This window comes from Diabrotica undecimpunctata, chromosome 3 (genome assembly GCF_040954645.1).
Source record: "Diabrotica undecimpunctata isolate CICGRU chromosome 3, icDiaUnde3, whole genome shotgun sequence".
Classification (NCBI taxonomy): Eukaryota; Metazoa; Arthropoda; class Insecta; order Coleoptera; family Chrysomelidae; genus Diabrotica; species Diabrotica undecimpunctata.
Genome location: NC_092805.1, coordinates 73,111,377 through 73,133,085, shown reverse-complemented (window position 1 = coordinate 73,133,085; position 21,709 = coordinate 73,111,377). Strand labels below are relative to the sequence as shown.

At 31.3% G+C, this 21,709-nt stretch overlaps 1 protein-coding gene across 1 annotated transcript in view; it reads left to right on the top strand.

Annotated features, from left to right (window-relative positions):
- The first annotated feature begins 628 nt into the window (after positions 1 to 628).
- Positions 629 to 21,709, top strand: part of sff (BRSK family serine/threonine-protein kinase sugar-free frosting) — a 649,872-nt gene continuing 628,791 nt past the window's right edge. The window contains exon 1 of the mRNA XM_072526060.1: positions 629 to 994. Coding sequence (XP_072382161.1) covers positions 904 to 994 — 91 coding nt within the window. The 5' untranslated portion in view covers positions 629 to 903. The remainder of the gene's footprint in view (positions 995 to 21,709) is intronic.

Below are 21,709 nucleotides of genomic sequence, written 5' to 3'. Positions count from 1 at the left end.
TTTATTTAACGTATGGTATACAGCTAACAACAGGATTTTTTTTATCTTGCGGCGTTAATGTATAATGTTTAGTGTTTCGAGCAGAACCAATAATTATTTTTGACTATTTCTAAACTGTAGACAATGTGACAATGTAAAAAAAAATAATATATACTTTTTAATAAAAATATTCATATTATATTTAACTACACCCCGTATATTCAAATGATATGATTACGCTTCTTTCATCGGATATGTAGTGAATATTACAACCGCCCAGTTGCGTTTTCCTCCCGTTCCTTAATTCGTTCCCTCAACGCCGCGCTGCTCGATTGCGTCATATAAATCCTAACTGCCCTAATGTATCATAAAAAGGGTTGATAATAATTCACGTGTTACAATTTTCAAAAATAGTCCCAAGTGTTTTGCGTGATTTTTTAAAATTAACTTCAATTTTTCGACTGTGTTTCGAAAATATTTTCAAACAATTCTCACCAGCTAGGGAATTTTCACCCTGCAAAGTATCCCAGCTCACTATTGATTTTTACCACCCCACTGTTCTCTCTGATTTCGGTGGTATTATTTCACCAAATCGGTAAAATATGTACGGAAATACCAGTTAGGGCTCTTTACGGAGTTTTTCTTTTTGAATGGTCGGTTGTGTTAAAATATGAATGAGAAAAGTGCCGTAGGTATGAATAGTTTTTCCTACTTCCTAGATGTCAATATCACCTTCAGAAAAAAACTCGATTAGGAAAAATCCGTGAAATCGCGCTTCTATTAATTTTCTTTGACGTAACAAATAATAATCATGAAGAATAGTTGTCCGCGGAATACCAACGATCGGTTGGGCGATGCTCAAAAACAAGTGGCTAAATTGTGACATAAAAAATTGGGAAATTATTGCTGAGGTTTGTTGGCAAAATGCAGAAGGAGAACTCGAATCCTTCGCCTGAAGTGCACCAGTACGTGGGGCCCTACAGGCTGGAAAAAACTTTAGGAAAAGGTCAAACTGGTAAGTACTAAAATTAATTATAATGTGATAGCAAAATCGACATTATTAAATTTTACATTTCCATTCCTTAGTTTTGCCTTTAAAATTAGTGTATTTTTGGCCAAAGACACTTTCATCGATGACCGATTTTACTAGATTAGAAGATCAAGTCTTTTTACTTTCTTTGGCACACAAATCTGTCCAAATTATCATATGTTTCTGACTTTTGTTTTGGTGGAAACCTATTTGTATTTCTTTTAATAACTTAATTTATTTCAAAATTTTTCTTCGTTTGTATAAATGAGAAATATTTATATAAAAAATATATGTCTTGTTTCCAATAAACTTCATGAAATATAGAGAATGTCAGTACAAATACAGGATACAGTTAGATCAAATATGAAATCTAGAGCAGGAAGTTCAGCTCACATCAAATGGTATGAAACAGTATTGTAAAAATTTGTAATTATTTATAAATATGGAAATATTAAAAATAACACTTGATTTTCCTTGAAAAATATACACTTATATATATATATATATATATATATATATATATATATATATATATATATACACTATACACTTCTTCCCTCTGTTTTCAAATATTCCTGGTTTTTAATCAGTTTCTTTGTGCTGTTTCTAGATGAATTTATATTTCTAAATTTCCATCTTTTTCATATATTGGTAAATTTTATCTTTACGTTTACTGTTCAAAAACTATTTTCCATATGGCTTTGAGATATCTATTGGTTAATTTTTTTTTGTTTAATACTGACGACAGCGACGAGACAGCGTGGGCTGATTATATCTATGATATTAAAGTCAACGGATTATAATTAACAATTGAGACAAGCTGTAAGCAGTGGTCAGAAAAAGTGTGATAAAGGCTATAGTGCGAAAGGATGGTAAAAGCTACGGATTTTTATTTGGGGTTGGGCACTTAAACGTACATATTCAGAAACACCTTTGCCAAATTTTTAGATCCCTAGCTGGCCCCTGGGGTCCTCTATTGCAAAAATGTGTTTTTTCTAAAAAAATTTTCCGCAGCAATTCTATGCTTTAAAAATCTGAAAAAATTCTTGAACGTACGTTTTAATACCCAAAAATCCTCTGATTTTTTTCAAACTTTTTGGGTTAAAATTAGGTTTAGAAAAAATATTTAAATTAAAAAAAAATTAGGTTATATAGGTAATTTTTGGCTAACTTCTAAATAATTACCTTTTTTGTATTTTATTATTTTTTTGTAGAATCAAAAATTTAACTTAAAATAACAAATTGTGACCAGCATGGATAATTTTTTCATTAACATTATTGAAAATATTCAAAGACTCTTTACATTTTTACTCCTGTTTATTTGAATGACTTATAGATTAACCAAGTGTTTTTCCAGCACTATAATCAATACTGTAGATTTATTTTGTCGTTCACATGTGATAAATATTGTTCATTCGACATTTTCAAAATCACAAGTAATTAATAATATATATATATATATATATATATATATATATATATATATATATATATATATATATATATATATATATATATATATATATATCTATATATGTATATATATATATTTATATATATATATGTATATGTATATATATATATATATAGATATATATATATATGTATATATATATATATATATATATATATATATATATATATATATATATATATATATATATATATATGTATATATATGTATATATATATACATATATATATATATATATATATATATATATATATATATATATATATATATATATATATATTAATAAGAAAAAAGAAGTACTTGTGACTCGTTTGGAAAAAATATATAACTGTTTTGGATGGGTTGGAGTCAATAAAAGGACTATTGGTTAACTATTTTTTATCTCGAGCTTTCAATTGTGTTTACAATTATTATCAAGAGCTGCTAAAAAAGACAAAATATCTTACAAAGTAGAACTAGAAAGAAAAAACAATTTTTGTTAACTCTTGTTAACCGAATAAAATTAGTTTAGTAAATAAAAATTGTTGCTAATACATCTCAAAAATAATTAATATAAAAATGTCCTAATCTAATAAATGCTTCTCTGAAATTTTTAGTATAATTTTGAAAACATTTTTTTAATACAAAAACAATTGAATTTATAAATAAGTTAAAACAGCAACCAATTACAAATAAGCCTCAATGTCATAAATGCCAACTTAAAATTTTTATTTTTGACAATTATATTGTCAAAAATAAAATTTTGTTTAAAAATTCTTTTTTGTTTAGTAACAAAAAAGAAGAAGATTTATTCACCATTGATAGATGTCTGAAAAAATGTAACAGATATATGGAAAATTAAATTAAAATGTGACATTTTACAAGTTTTATACATAAATTATAAAAAAAGAATATAATTATAAATTTTGCTTAGATTTTGAATTTCTGATCTTTAGATGTTTTCAAAATTATACTAAAAATTTCAGAGAAGCATTTATTAGATTAGGACATTTTTATATTAATTATTTTTGAGATGCATTAGCAGCAATTTTTATTTACTAAACTTATATATATATATATATATATATATATATATATATATATATATATATATATATATATATATATATATATATATATATATAAGGTTGTCCAGAATTATGTACATTAACATTTGAACTTCATTTTGCAATACTTCACAAAAATCAACTCTAAGTGGCATATCGTCAGGTAACAATTCCTGCACTTGTCGATAGTGGTAAGTGTAATTGCTCTTCATGCAGAACTCTTAAAACACTTTGATGGGAAATATTCGTTCTTAATCCTAACCTGGGATATATATATATATATATATATATATATATATATATATATATATATATATATATATATATATATATATAAGTTTAGTATGAGTATGAGTTTAATGGCCCTTTCAAAATCCAAGAAATCCACATAAATTCTGCTACTTTGTTAAATACCCAAACCAATAGAACAATGAGTGAATTTTGATAGACTAAAACCCTATCATGAGTAATTTTCTTTCAGATTCCTCGGACTGATTCCAGTCATCCACTCCCATTATGCGTCAACCCCAATCAACAACACCATTGGAATCTTTTTTCATGAAGAATCCAATCTCAAAATTTCAAACGACAAATGGACCCTCCTTGTATATAAAGACCTGCAACCAATCAGAGACGTTATTGACAAAATCTTAGAAAATTTATTAGATACACACATTGCAATACACATTCCGAGGGAAACGTGGGCTTATTAACGGAATAGGTTCGATATGGAAATCAATTACCGGAAACTTAGATTCGTCAGATGGCGAATATGTCAATGAATGTATAAATAAAATAACCCGCGATGAGTATCAAATCGAAGACCTATTAAAAAATCAAATATCGGTTACCAATTCTGTTATTGAGAACTTTAACAACACAATCCGAAAATTACAAATAGATGAGGAAACATTCAACAATAATATTAAAGAAATTCGAGAGTCAATAATGGATATCTCTGACCAATTAAAATTCTATCAATCTCAAATCGATATACTTAACTTTTGTAAATTACTAATGGAAATCTATTCATTTATCGAAGATTCTTTAAATGATATAGTAAATGCCATAACCTTTGCTCGATTAAAAATATTACATAGTTCAATCATCACCCCGTTTGACTTAATTGAATCGCTTAGGCATATATCACAATCATTACAAAAAAATAATCTTCCATTATCGATCTATACTTCAAATCTAGCTCAATATCTAGATATTATCGAATTACAAGCCTATCAACTAGACACAAGAATTGTATTCGTCTTAAATATTCCTTTAACTGATGCAGAACAACATACTTTATATCGTCTCTATCCAATACCAATACTGGATAATCGAACAGGTCTTCATTCAATATTAATAACAACACATAAATACATTGCGCGAAACGATGATTCATTATTATACCTTACAATAAATAATCTTGAGTCATGCAAAACTTTGCAAGCTCGAACCAAGATCTGTTACAACACACTTCCATATCCGATCGACAGCGATGCCATATGCGAAGCCCAACTTCTCAAACGATAAGAACGTCTTCCCAGAACATATATATATATATATACAGATTGAACGAATTTAAAACGGAACATACGAAATCAATGTATTTCGGCTCAACTCCGCTCTAGGTGGTTGGCCAACAAAAGGTTGTCAAATAATTATATTATAAAAATCCAATACTTCAGCGGGCTACTGGATTCGGAACTCATTCAAGAACAAGTCAAAACTCCACCCAAATAGGTTGCCTAGAATCACTGAAAAACTAGACTTAAAAAGCAGTTATTATGCTGTCAATCCACTTATCGCTTCCTTATAGTCCAAGAGATAGGGCCGAATTTATAATGTTAACTATTAAATATTTTTGGTATAACAAATAGTAATTTTACTTATTTTTTATTACAATAAAAAGGTTTTTAAATTTACATTGCATAAATAATGATTGTTCAGATATAAGAAAAATTTGATTTATTATTACATTAATAATCAAATACAAAATATATTATTTCTATTTATCAATAGGTAAAATTCAAATTGTAGAATTCCTTTAACATTTTATAAATAATTATTAATAAAAATCAATTTAATAGTGGAATTATCAATTTTTTAAGTTTTGAAATTTACTTTGTAGATATTTTCAATATTTTTTTGACGTGACAACGTCTTAAATTAGGTTGTGGCTCGGAGTCATTCATGAAAAAGTGTAACGCCCGCTCACGTCTGTTACAGTGAGTCACCGAACGAGAGAGAGGCCCGCCGGACCGGCGAATGCCTTGCGTCTCTCTCCCACTCAAACATGATCGGTCCGCTGCGCGCGCAGCACTAGAGAATTAGGCGCGTTGAATCGGTGCGTGCTTCCGTGCTTGTGTCTCTGTCTTTCTCGAGCGTTCTTGGCGTTCAAGACACATTACAGCAGAAACACTTCCTTTCATTTCATATTTCTCCTATCATCGTCCTATCCTCAACAAAATCACTCAAATAGAAATTAGTTAAGTTTAAGTTTACATGTACAATGTTTTAGTAAACAAAATATATTTCTATAGTTAAAATTTGTGCAATTCTTATTTTCATTCAATTCCTTGTTCCTATTGTGCAATTTAATAATATTCATATCAATAAATATTCTACCGAGAAAAAGACGTTGTCACGTAAAATCTTCGCCCGTAAAACCGACTTTACAGGCAACCGATTTTTTTTTAACTTTCAAGTTGATTGAATTTTTTTTCATTAGTTAATTATAATTTTACAAATTCTGTTTGGACATTAATTTTGCATCATTATTATTTTAAAATATTAAAATAATAATGATGCGCGTTCATTTAGATCAGTAATTCTAGACGCATGCGCTAAATGTAATAAGTATCAAGATGCTTTTATTCAACTTCGATTTGACTGACTTCGATTGTAATGAAGTTTTTGAAACCTTAGTCACTTATATGGAACAGGACTGACGAGAACAATTCCAAAAAGAAAAGTAAACGATGTCAGATTTTTACTATTTAACCGGCAGTATAAGTTGCATGATGTGAACGAGCCTTAAAAAAAAACTAAAAAATTTCGATGCTTCAAGCTTACCACCATGTCAAGATGAATTACACCAACATCTACTGCGAGCTCATTATATTTCAAATATTTGGACAAATGCTCATAAAAAGTACCAACAGAATTGATTGTTGAAGAACATGGTTGGGAGTTTGAAGATGAAACATATAACTTCAAATGGTTTAGTGGACCTCAGATGCCAGAATCAGTTCGAGAAGTAGTGATTGAAAAAGAAGCAGATAATGAATGTGATATTATTGAAAGTAAAAGTGACGAAGATTATGAATGTGATAACATCAATGAGAGTGAGAAAAATGACGAAGTTTTTCTAAATTTTTTTTTCTTATCGGAAAAATCGTTTGAAAATTTTTGGAAAAAAATCATGGTATAACTTACAGAAAATTGAAAGGATTCTACAAATTAGATTTTACCTCAAAAAATTACGAAAATTTTCATTTACGGAAATTTTTTTGGAAAATTTTGAGGAAAACTCTACTTGACGCTTCTCAGAATAGTAACAGCAGTGAGCATACAAATTTTCAAATCAATCGGTATAAAAATATCATAATAAAATCAGTTTGAAAATTGTTACCGAGACCTAAAATGCGCAGGCAAGTGGTACATTTGACCCCGTTTTGTGGCTCTCTGTACCAACCCAGCTGTCCGCCCTTTTGGATTTAGAGTTTTTAGGGGCTAAATAATAAGCCATGAAAATGGCGGACATATTACTTATCGTTAATTTTTCCCCAAAAAATTGCAACTTCACCCCTGTCCGCCACCCCTTATGTATCCACTCTCGCGCCCGCCCTTTGGGATTTCGTCTAGTTATACCAAGATCTTACTCTGGGCAAATTTTCAGCCATATTATCGATCGTTAATTTTTCCGAAAAAAATTTCAACTTCATCCCTGTATAGCCACCCCCTGTACCACGAGGGACGTCCGCCTGTAAGGCAAAGTCTTAACCCAGATACAATGAATATATTCCAATAGAGAAATGTCATATTACTGATCAGTTCAAAATTTCGGCTCTATCTCTCCGACTATTAGGCAAACTCCTCTTTCCTTTAAAGGAGACAGATAGTTGAACGATATTTTATACAATGTCTATCACCGGGTATGTATTTATTTTTGTCCAAGTTTTATATTGGTCCACTATTTCAAATGCAGTTCAAACAAACATATATTAAATTGTATGTTCCGTTTTAAATTGGTTCAATCTGTATATATATATATATATATATATATATATATATATATATATATATATATATATATATATATATATATATATATATATATATACAAGGTTGTCCAGAATTATGTACATTAATTTCTAGAGCTCATAGTACGTCCAAAAATAAGGGTACTTCTTTATGTAAATTTTTTTATAAAACTGAATAATAAGGGAGATACAAGGGTGAATTGAAATTCTTATTTTTTCAAATATTATTCATTAGGATAATTAATTTCATGTCACCACCTACCACATCCTATATTAATACAGGGTAGTTTTGGAGGGTAAGTGGGGGTTATTGCGTCACATGTTTTTAAATTTTTACATATTTAAATAAAATATTTTAAAAATTGTTTCCTTAGACTTTTCTACGTAAAAAAGGTGATCTTGTAATATTTCGATAGATATCACCGTTTTCGATTTATTTAAACTCGAAGGTATACATGTATTTTATTGTAATCGTTACATTTCTTAATATTCATCAAGTATGCTTTGGAATTGACACTTGTGTTAGCAATAATATTACAAATTAATGGAAAACTTAATTAATACTTAATTACTTTCTCCATTAATTCATTAATTAACGGCGAAAATAATATTTCACAACAACTGTTCAAAATGTACTCCATTTTGTTGAATACATAATCTAATTCTTTTATTTAGCGAACGCATTAATCCATTTAATGTTAATGTTTTGTAAATCGGTAAATACTTGTTCAATTTTGTCTTTTAACTCATTTACTGTATTAATTGGAGTGTTATACACTTTTGATTTTAAATAACTCCATACCGTAAAGTCCATTGGATTAAGATCACAACTACGAGCAGGCCAATGAATCGGTGCATCCGCACCCCGGCCTATCCACCTATCAGGGAAATGTTCATGTAACCACCTTCTACAAATTCTTGTGTAATGTGGTGTAGCACCATCATGCATGAAAAACATGTTTCTTCGTATTTGTAATGGAATGTCTTCCAAAATATCATGTAAAATATTGTCTAGAAAATTGTAATACATGTTACCATTTAAATTTCCGGGAAAGATGTGGTATCCTATGAAACTATTTCCTAAAGTAGCTGCCCAAACGTTTATCTTGAACGTGTGTTGGAAGTGAGTTTCCATTGCAGCCCTTGGATTTTCTTCAACCCAGAAGTGCATATTTCTAGAATTGAACATACCTTGTCTTGTAAATGTGGAATCGTCTGTAAACAGAATGTTGCTTAAAAATTTGGAGCAGTTAGAACTTTATTTTGCAATACTTCACAAAAATCAACTCTAAGTGGCATATCGTCAGGTAACAATTCCTGGACTTGTCGATAGTGGTAAGTGTAATTGCTGTTCATGCAGAACTCTTAAAACACTTTGATGGGAAATATTCGTTCTTAATCCTAACCTGTTCAGTATCGATAGTTCCTTTGACCGAGTCAGTCGTTAATTTCGTTAAAGGCCGAGCCGGTTCTTAATTACTTGGTGTTTGGATTTAACTTTTTACATATAAGACAATAATTAAAAAGTGTAAACTGATAATTAATACGAAATAATATCGGTCCCCGATGGGGGACAAAAATATACAAGGGACGTCTTTTATGACGACAGATACTGACATGAATAACAGTGATTTAAGTGTTAATAATATTAATAATAAATCTAGTGAGGATAGTGATGTCCAGAAAACAGCGAAGCAGTTGGAACCGAAAACATTCAATCTCCTCTCAGATAAGTACAACGTGCAAAATATTTGGGTATATATAGAAAGTACCGACAATAACAATTTAGGTAGATTGCATCCAATGACTGTTGGTCATATTCTTTTTAAAAAATTTAATCTTAAAAGCATTCTTGAAATTAAAAGTATAGGCCGAAACCGGATTAAAGTGTTATTAAAATCACTTCTAGAGGCAAATAATTTAGTAAAACATCCACTACTGAAATCAGAAAATTTAAGAGCATTTATACCGAACCATTTACTAGAAATTAAAGGGTTAATAAGAGACGTGGATACTCGTTATGATATCAACTATCTTATGGAAAATATCGAATCAGACTCACGCGTTACTAACATATATAGGTTAAATAGAAAAGTCCAAAAAGAAGACAAAACAGTCGAATTTGTACCTAAAAAATCTATTGTCGTTACTTTTGAGGGGAATATTTTACCAAATCGCGTAGCTTTTAATCGAGTTTTTTTTTTCAGTTGAACAATTTGTAGGTAGAATAACCCAGTGTTACAAATGTTTGAGATATGGGCATGTATCTAAACAATGTAACAGTACTCAGGAAAGGTGTATAAATTGCGGTGAGATTATAGATGATAAACACAATTGTGATAAAAATTTGACTTTTTGTATACACTGCAAAAGCAGAGATCACGTATTTATCTCAAAAAAGTGTCCCTCTTATGACAATCAAAAAAAAAATAAAAATATAATGATAGAGCAAAAAACCTCATTTAAGAAAGCCAAAGAAATATCTGAGAATTCCTTATCCAGTTTAGTAAGTCACAATTCCTTTTCACCGCTAACAAATTATGACAAACATTTTCCAGAACTTCCTAACAACGATCGTATATCGTTATCTCATCCAAATCGTAATCAAATCTCTACAAATTTCAATGGCAATCAAAATAATTCCTTTTCCCAACAAACTCATGCGAGGGATAGACCTCCAACCAAAAAAAAGAGAAAATCAAACTCTCCCACTATCCAATCATCTGTTCAAAAACCATTATTTCCATTCACCTTTGGACCTTCACAACCTTTGACAATAAATTCAAATAAACCAAACTACTCTAGTTTGGAAATCAAAAAAAGCAGTATAGCTAGCAATTTATCAATTTTTATCATGGACTTTATTAATAAAATAATTTCAAGTAACAACAGACAACCTGTTGATATTAACGTAATTACAAGTAGTATAGAACAAGTATTGGAGGATACTTTGAAAAACCAATAAAATTTAATCGTAAAACACGCAATTTAAATATAATGCAATGGAATGCACGTTCTGCTATAGCTAACAAAAATAGTCTGGTACAATTTCTTTTTGATAAAAATATCGACATTGCGCTTATAAGCGAAACTTGGTTTAAAAAAAATCAACAATATAGTTTTAGTGGTTACAATATAATACGCAATGACAGAAACGATGGCTATGCTGGTGTGGCAATTTTAGTACACAAATCTCTTCAATTTGTGGAACATAAGATCAATATAAATTACAATGAAAATATTTTAGTGTGTGCTGTACAAGTTAAATATGGAACTTTGTCTTTAAATTTTGTATCTATTTATAAACCTCCAAAAATACAAACAATATATGAAGATTGGGTAAAAATTTTTGAACAGTTTGATGAGCCTTTAATTATAGGTGGTGATTTTAATGCACACCACTCTATATGGGGCTGTCATAATAATGATACCACAGGATCACAACTAATAAATGTCGCAGATGATTTAAATTTAACTGTTTTAAACAATGGAGAACCTACGATTTTAAGACGTCCTGATCAACGGGATTCAGCTATTGATGTAACCTTTTGTTCACCTGAACTAGTTAACAAAACATCTTGGAATGTCATCTCTGATACCCTAGGATCAAATCACTATGTCATTTCTATAGAATTAATTTTTGCAATTAATGAAAATGAAATATCTCCTAAAAATAAATGGAATATTAAAGAAGCCAATTGGGCGTTATATACCTCGACGATTCAGATTTTGCACGATACGAACAACAGTCACTCGGATAATCTAACTGAACAGTACTCCTCCTTCATTAATAATATAAATACGGCCGCAGAAGCAGCTATACCCCAATATAAACCTTATAAATGTAAACGGCACCCACCCCCTTGGTGGAATATTGATTGTGACAATATTATCAAACAACGAAAATTGGCTTTAATAAATTACAAAAAAAACACTAATTTTGAAAATTACGTTCAATACCAGGAGATCTCGGCTAGAACCAAAAAAACATTAAAAAATATAGCAAAGAAACATTGGATTGAATGGGTCTCTTCCCTGAATAAAAATACACCAGCTACAACTCTTTGGAATCAAGCTAGAAAAATTTACAGAAAACCAATATCAAAAATAAAATCTTTCGATCAAAAATGGATTGATGACTTTCTTATTAAAGTTGCACCACCAACTGCGAACCCTCAAAAATCCAGCTACATAGATTCAACCCCATCTGAAAAAAATCATTTTCTACTAAAACCTTTCACTTATAATGAACTAATTTTCGCTATAAATGATCGTAAAGATAATTGTCCAGGATACGATCATATCAAATACTCCATGCTTATTAACCTCCCAGAAGTAGCAAAACATTTTCTATTAGACTTTTTAAATCGAATCATTCAAGACAATTCTGAGGTAGATTTTTTTTAAAGACATCATTGTTATTCCGATTCTAAAGCCTGCAAAAGATCCAAATTCAGCAGAATCTTATCGACCGATTTCTCTCTTTTCTTGTGTATTTAAAACTTTGGAACGAATGTTAAAACATAGACTAGAATGGTGGGTCCATACCAAAAAATTACTACCAAATAATCAGTTTGGATACAAACGAGGATGTGGAACTTTAGATGCACTAGCTACACTTGTAACGGACATACAGAGTAACTTTTCTAGAAATAACTATTTGCCTACTTTATCTCTAGATATAGAAGGTGCTTATGACAGTGTGTGTTTACCTCGATTAAAAGACAAAATGATCAATCAATTTCAAATACCCACAAATCTGGCACAAACCATAATTAATTTCTACACTAATAGACGCTTATACGTTAGAAACTATAAAAATGAATTTCTTGGACCACGTTATAATAGTTGGGGATTACCTCAGGGATCAGTCTTAAGCCCTTTTCTTTTTAATCTGTATACTGCCGATTTTCATAGTCTTGATATACCAAGTATCACTTACAAAACAATCCAATATGCCGATGACTTCCTAGTCTATACAGAAAGGAGTAAATATGAACCTTCCCTTACAATTTTAAGAAAATTACATGCACATTTCTCAAACTGGTTTTGTAAAAATGGTTTTAATTTATCCACTAATAAATCAAACGTGTGCATTTTTTCACGACATAATATTCCAAACATAAATACTATTTTATTAAATGGCCAAAGTTTAAATTTCTGTAAGTCAATAAAATATCTAGGTATGTTTCTAGATCAAAAGTTAACATGGAAAGTACACATCGAGTGTATGCTTGACAAAAGCAATAAAGGTCTCAATTTTTTAAAATCAATTTCTAAAACTTGGTGGGGTGCTGACGTAGAAACAGCTTTGCTTTTTTACAAATCTTATATCAGATCCATTCTGGACTATGGATGTATACTTTATGGATCAGCAAGCAAACAAATTTTAAATAAAATTGATGTATTTCAACGGACTGTTCTACGTACTTGTATGGGAGCAATGAAGTCTACTCCAATAGCTCCATTGCATGTTGAAGCTTTAGAACCTCCTTTAAATTTTAGACGAGATTATCTAAGTGAAAAATTTGTAGTGAAAATTTCATATATCAACAATTCTTTATATTCTGGCATAAGCTCGCTAAATACCGAGGATCTAACAAACAGTTACTGGATTCATAAAAATTCACCAACCCTTTGCACGGCCTTTAGAGCCATGTGTAACAATAAGTATACCAACAGTATTAGCAACCTTGAGATTAACGACTATTTCGCATTTTTTAATGAAGCTTATATACACATACCAACATATTATAGTATTCCATCATTAGATTCATGCATCTTAAATTCTTACATAAAAAAATGGCCCATGGCAACTGTAATCTATACAGATGCATCCAAAACATCGGAAGGGACCGGATGTGCTTTCTACATTCCATCCAAGTCAATAGAAAAAATGTTCAAACTACCTCTCAATTGCTCAATTTTTAGTGCTGAAGCTCTTGCAATTCTTGAAGCCTTGAAATATTTCGACAGTTTAAACAATAATGCAGTTTTAATAATATCCGATTCATTATCAGTCTTATTATCTCTCAAAAATACAAAATTACCCAATTATAATTCTAATCCTTTTATTTACCAAATTAAGAAAATACTTGTTAACCTTAAAAATAAAAATAAAACTACGAATTTTATTTGGGTAAAGGCTCATGTTGGTATAAAACATAATGAGCATGTTGATTACATTGCAAAAGCTGCAATAACCTCGACAGCTGAAATTTTACCAGATGAGAGAATTTGTGTTCCTGATACTTTTCTCATCTCTAAAAGAAATCAAAGAGATCGTTGGAATACCGCTTGGCAAACTTTTTGCGACCACTCAACAACACAATACGTGCATATACAACCACACATCCCTAATTCCAGATGGTTCAAGAATTTCAATACCGCTCGTAAATATACAACAACTTTAATAAGATTGAGATTTGGCCACGCTTGTTATCCTGTTCATCTTGCTCAAATCAAAATATATAATTCAGACTTATGCGAAACTTGTCAAGAACAAGGAGATCTTAACCACATCTTTTTTAAGTGTTCCAAATATCTTCAGCATTCAGGAACTCTTTTAAACAACTTGCAAACTCTGAAAATATTCCCTCCACATCAAATAAATAACCTGTTGGCTACTAATAATAAAAAAGTTTATGATTGTTTGATTAAATTTATACATAGTGCAAATGTGTGTCTGTAGTCAATCTCAGCTAAGCTCGTTAACCTTTGTTCTAACCCAATTGTTCATTTACCTTTCTTTCCGTGACCTATTGCTAGTAATGTCTTAAACAAATGTCCTGATGGGTCCCTGGACGAGAAGTGAGTATCCCTGTTGTTCCTTATATTTGTTTTTTCTTGATATAATTTTCTCTTTTTGTTTGATTTAGTTATAGGGATTTTATGAGGTTTTTTGACTTGAATAGATACACTTTTTGCACTAGCAATTAATAGTATAGATTATACACTTATGTATGTATACACTGTATAATGTACACTTATGTATGCACTTATGTGTATATGCATACACTTTTTTTTTCTTTAGTATTAATTATATTTTTCTTTTATTATATCTCAATATGTAATTGGCTAAATAGCTAAGTGCTAAAGCCGCAAAAAAAAAAAAAAATCCTAACCTGGGATATATATATATATATATATATATATATATATATATATATATATATATATATATATATATATATATATATATATAAGTTTAGTATGAGTATGAGTTGAATGGCCCTTTCAAAATCCAATCCAATAATGATTTTATAATTGTACTCCTCAAGCTTGAGGCGCCATCTAGCTAGTCTGCTTCCAGGGTCTTTTATAGAAAATAACCAGGTAAGTGGACGGTGATCAGTTACTAGGGTGAATTTTCTTCCGAACAGATAGGGTCGGAAATGTTTTACAACCCATACGATGGCAAGAAGCTCTCGCTCAATGGTCGAATATCGTGTTTCAGCATTACACAGGGTACGTGAAGCATATGCTATATGTAGATCCTTTCCAATGGGGCCTTGGGATAATATAGCGCCGATGGCGAATGCACTTGCATCTGTTGTGAGAACAAATGGTTCCTCAAACTTTGGATAGGTCAGAATCGGGTCAGAAATTAAAGCGTTTTTCAAATCTTCAAAAGCTTGCCTGTAATCTGGATCAAAATTAAAAGCAACGTCTTTTTGGAGTAGTCTAGTGAGAGGTTTAGAGAGTTTGGCAAAATTGGGAATAAAACGACGATAGTGACCGGCTAGACCTAGGAAAGATTTTATGTCTTTCGGTGTTTTTGGTTCAGGAAATCGTTGGATACAGTCGACTTTTGAAGTGTTAGGCTTGACGCCATCTTAGGTAATGAGATGTCTGAGATACGCCACCTCTTTCCTGAGAAATTTACATTTATCAGGCTACATTTTAAGATTAGCCTTTCAAAGACGTTTGAAAACTTCAGTAAGACGGGAAATGTGCTTGTGAATGGTAGGAGAGTATACTATAATATCGTCCATGTAAACAAGACATCGTTCGTTCAAAATACCTAAAAGAATATTGTCCATGACATGCTGGAATGTGGACGGTGCATTTTTAAGTCCAAAAGGCATTCGAGTAAAGTCATAGTGTCCGTTTTCAACGGAGAAGGCTGTTTTAGGAATGTCATTGGGATCGATTTCGATCTGATGAAACCCGGAGGCAAGATCGAGAGTTGTGAAATATTGACACTTTCCAAGCTGGTCTAAGAGATCGGAGATATTAGGAAGAGGGTATTTATCGCCAATGGTGCATTCATTGAGCTTGCGGTAGTCTATTACTACTCGCCATTTTTGTTCTCCAGAAGAGTCCATTTTTTTGGGAACAACCCAAACAGGAGATGGCCAAGGAGAAGTAGAGGGTCGGATGATACCTTCGTTGACCATCTTATTTACTTGTGATTTTACTTCCTCTTTGTTGACCTGAGGATATCTGTATGATTTCGTAAAAATGGGTTTCACGTTATTAGTCTCAATTTGATGTTTAATCTCACTGGTAAAAGTGAGGTTGTCTCGCTCTAAGTAAAATATGTCTTCATAATTTAAGCAAAGATTTGTAATAAGTTCTTGTTCTTCCTCGTTAAGATGTTCTGTTCGAAGTCGAGATTTGATTTTTTTGGTACGGTCAATTTTATTAGAACAATAATTTACCAAGTTATCGTTTGATTGGAAATTTAGGATAGGGTAGTTTGAATAAGGTTCAATTACGATATCGGAAAAATCGATAATTTTGGGAATTGCGTTTGCATTTACTACGGATGTTAGAAATTCTCCTTTTTCATTTACGTGTACTAATGCGTTAGGGATATGGACTTTATCTTTTTCTTTTTTGTGCAAAATTGCATCTGTATTCGACAGATGACATGTTAACTTGAATATTTGCTCGGATCTTGGATCTATTTTAATTTGGTTAGGGGGTTCGTTGTTAAGCGAATTAGTTTCTACTTTGTAGAGAGGTAATGCTTTAAAGTTTGTGATAAGTTGTTTGTTTTTGATGTCTATTGTACATTCGTAATGTTCTAAAAAATCGAGGCCTAAGATTCCATCGAAATCAATATTTAAATTATGGATAAACACCTTACGGGGGTTTCCTACTTGAAACGGGACTAAAGTTGATTCAGTGACAAAAATCTTTTGGTCTGTAATACCTTGTATTGTAATTTTTTCGGGAAAAAGTGATTTGAAATTTTTCGCGGTATTTTCTTTAAAGATAGAGATACCAGCACCGGTATCGATAAGTAATTTAAATGTTTTGAATAAAATCCTTTATAAAAAGGTATATAAAAAACCCAGTTGGGCTATGTTGCATTGACAAAACGTTTTCGGAATAAATATTCCATCATCAGTGTCCTAAAATAGTATTTAACCACTTTATTAAAAAGAACATGAAAAGATTTAAGTTTTGACTATGGTTAATGTAAAAGTGTGGTTAATACTTACAAGTTAATACATGGATGTAGCCACTAAATATGTGGGTAAAAACCCTTTAAAAATTATTAAATAAGATTTGATTTACATAATGTCTAATTTACAGTTAAGATGTTAAAGTTACCGTTGGATTGGTAACATGGTGACATATGACTCTACATTAGTTGCGAGTCCTGAGACGGTATGTCTACGAGGACTTTGTCAAAGCAACTGATTGAAATGACAATCTTGGCAGGTTAAGACGGAAGTTATGACAGAGCAGTCAGTGTAACTGTATATGTCTGTTTAAGACAGAAGCCAACGTTGTTTAAAATTGTGAAAGTTGAAATAAAATAAAATTATATCAGTATCAACCATCAATGTTATTGTTTTAAATTATGTATGTAAAATGAAATTGTGGTGACAAAATTATGTGATTATAGTTAGGCAACCAACTATACAGTGTCGAGTGGTGTGATGAAAAGATTCTTATATAAGGCCCTTTATGTTTTAATAACATTTGGTACCTGGAAAATGGAAACTAGACACTGGTGGAAAGTTGGGTTCTTGAAAAAATATAGGAATTGATATATTTAATATGTGAGGATGTTGTTCAATGAATGAAATAAAACTATTATGATATAAAGTTCATGTAAAAATTAACTTACAACTCAATTATATTAGGCCCTGTATGTCAAAAAACAACATTTGGTACCTGGAAAATGTAAAACTTCTTGAGTTGTAAGTTCATGAATATGAATATCTGATTGGATGTTGACAAACTGAGTGAAGTAGTTATATTTTGTGTGTTGACTAGTATAAAATGGACAAAATTTGATGGTTGAAAGTGGTTTTGTAATATATTGGTCGTAAAGTACTTAACTTATAACTTGAGAAAAAGCCCTATCTGTTATAAAGCAACACTAGGTACATAGGAAGATAAAAGATTAAGTTATAAGTTGGTAAGTTGAATGAACTATTGGTCTATATTGACTATAATAGTAAAATGAAATTGTTGTATGTGGCTCTGTTAAATTTGAGTAAAGAGAATGAAAATTAAGGTGTTTTGAGAAAATTGTGATAAACGGATAGACTACGAAAGGCTGAGGTCCCCAGAGAACCGAAGCCAAACCCTGAGGGAATTGTGTAGAGAAGTAAAATAAGAATTTAATAATATGGAATGGGTGGTGGATGATGGATGATCTGATCTGAATTTGGGAGTGACGAAATAGAAGCATGGAAAGTATTGGTTATAGTGATTAAGACATGAAGTTTGGGTTGAAAAGAAAAGAGTAGGATAGATAGAAAGTAAGATGTATTGGATGAAAGGTTTTTAGAGTGAACTAAGGGAGATGAGTATTAGGTGAACTAATAATTAATATGGAATTTAATTGTAGAAGTAAATTGGGGATGTAAGTTAGGAGAATAGTTGGCGATGGAGAGGGAGAAAATCTCGATTGAATGAAACATGACGATTAACGCAATTTGGGCTTTTTTGTTTTTCTTTAAGAATTTCAAGATCTTCGTATAAATCTAATTTGAGGAAATTTTTTTGGGAGATATTGTGGATAAGTGAAACGTCTTCTGGGATATTGAGGGTGTGGTTGTGTTCTTTGAGATGTTGAGAGAAAGTGGAAGTATTTTCTCTTTTTATGTGCTCTAGAGAGCGTGAAGAAAGAGATCTGCATGTTCTACCTATGTAGGTGGCATTGCAATCTGAACATTTAAGTCTATATACTCCACTCCGGTTCATATAGTTGATAGGATCTTTGGAATTAGAAATGTGTTGTCCCAAGTTGTTGGGTACTTTGAAAGAAACATGGGTGTTTTCAACCGAACGTTGGATGAGATTTCGAATATCTCCAGAAAGACTTTCATGGTAGAAAGGGAGTGAAACATAGTTGGGTTTGGTGGTAAGGTCTCTGGGGAACGCAGTCTCCCGCAGGGTCTTAAGGCGTTTTTTGTGGATGAGTTTGTTGATGATGTTGTGATCATATCCGTTGTTGACTGCTATTTGTCTGAGTATATTTAGTTCTTTTTTGTAGTTTGAATCTGACAGTGGAATGCTTTCTAGACGATGGATGTAACTATGAAAAGCTGCGTATTTATGTGACATGGGATGGTTGGATGAAAATGGAATTACGTGGTCAGTCTGTGTGGGTTTCCTATAGATACTGAAGTCGAATTGGTCATTTAATCTGGTAATGGTTAGATCAAGAAAATTAATTGACATGGAAGATTCTAGTTCCATGGTGAACTTGATATTGGGGTGAATTTGGTTGATTTTGGAAAGTAAAAGTTCAGCTGAATTGGAATTACCTGAAATGAAGACTAAACAGTCATCAACATAGCGAAACCAGTGTAGTATTTCAGGGTTTTTCATGATCTGAGTGGATTCTAAATGATCCATAAAGACATCAGCTAATAGAGGGGAGAGACAGCTGCCCATGGCTAAGCCATCAGGTTGTCTATAGTCATTGTTGTTAAAAACAAAGAAATCTTGATCTAAACAAAGTTGTAATAGTTGGATAATGTAGTTAGTGGTAGATGAGGTAATGGAGATGGCTCTTAGAAGTGAGTGAACCAGATTAATTGTTTCTAGTTTGGGGACAGAGGTGAATAGATTGCTAACATCAAATGAAAGCATAGTGATGTTGGGGTGAAGATTAATGTGTTGTAAATTATTGACTAGGTGACTAGTATTTTTGACTGAGAATCGAGGGGTGAAGTTCGTCATATTGTTAATTAGATTCAATATAAATTTTGATAGGATGGAAACTGGAGTGTTTATGAAACTAACAACTGGACGAATGGGAATGCCCTCCTTGTGTATCTTAGGTAAACCATACAGTCTGGGTGTCAAAGGGTTGCTTGGGATTTTATAGTATGGTGCAAAATGTTCAGAGAAAAAGTCTGTGAAAAGTTTAATGTTATCTTTTAATTTGTTTATGAACTTTTTAGAGGGGTCTGTTGCAAGTAAAGTGAAGTTATTATTATTAAGGAAAGTTGAAACTTTATTGTTATATGATGTTTGATCTAGAATCACTAGACAGTTACCTTTGTCTGCTTTGCTGATGATTAAGTTATTGGATTTGATTTTCTTCTTGATGGAATGGAAGGTCTTGAGGTGTTCATTGCGTTTGTTTTGAGACAGCTTGTGAAAATTGGATGCTGAATGAATATTGGGTGTTGAATGAAAATTTTGTGCGTTGTAAGAAAAGTTGGAAGATGAGGGTGTGTTGGTATTAAGTACTGTTGAAGAATTAGAAGGATAATTTTTGTTTTTAAATTTGTTGATGGTATTGAAGCAAGAGTTTCTAATAGAAGTTTTTTGATTTAACGGGACTGAAAGGTTTTGGATAATAATATCTAGCTCAATGGAGAGACTCTGAAGGTCTTTTTCTGAGACCTTACGAGGGATGGAGTATTTGAGACCTAGGTTTAGAAGATGAAGTTCATTTTTGTCGAAGGTAACTGAAGAGAGATTTTTCAATCTTGGGTGAAAAGAAAAATTAGAGAATTTACTGTTGGTGTTACTGTTACTATTTGATGAATTAGGTTTATTTTTGATAAGATTATTTAATTTAGATTTAAGTTTATTGAATTTGGTGAAAGTTACATTGTCCAATCTGTCCTGAACATCATTCAAAAAATTATTTAAATTGTCAAAGCCCATGAAATCAAGTAGAGAGTCATATGTTACCTTAAGTTTACAATCAATGTAGTTAAGCTTTCCATAATGGTTACAAATCTCCTTTTTCAAAATTTTCCGTTGGAAGGTGTTCTTTAGGTTGACTGGAACATTTCCTGGAGTTTTTATCTTACAAAAAGTAGGGAAGACCTGGTTATTTATACATTGGGAGATGAACCAAATATCCAGCTTCAAAGTGCATCTTTTAGTGGCTAAGCGCATGTACTGAGGAGCCAAGTTGACCATACCGTCAAATTAAAATCCACAAGGAAACAAAGTTCCTGTATTTGGCTGTATACCATATATTAAAAAATTTTGAATAAAATCCTTTATAAAAAGGTATATAAAAAACCCAGTTGGGCTATGTTGCATTGACAAAACGTTTTCGGAATAAATATTCCATCATCAGTGTCCTAAAATAGTATTTAACCACTTAATTAAAAAGAACATGAAAAGATTTAAGTTTTGACTATGGTTAATGTAAAAGTGTGGTTAATACTTACAAGTTAATACATGGATGTAGCCACTAAATATGTGGGTAAAAACCCTTTAAAAATTATTAAATAAGATTTGATTTACATAATGTCTAATTTACAGTTAAGATGTTAAAGTTACCGTTGGATTGGTAACATGGTGACATATGACTCTACATTAGTTGCGAGTCCTGAGACGGTATGTCTACGAGGACTTTGTCAAAGCAACTGATTGAAATGACAATCTTGGCAGGTTAAGACGGAAGTTATGACAGAGCAGTCAGTGTAACTGTATATGTCTGTTTAAGACAGAAGCCAACGTTGTTTAAAATTGT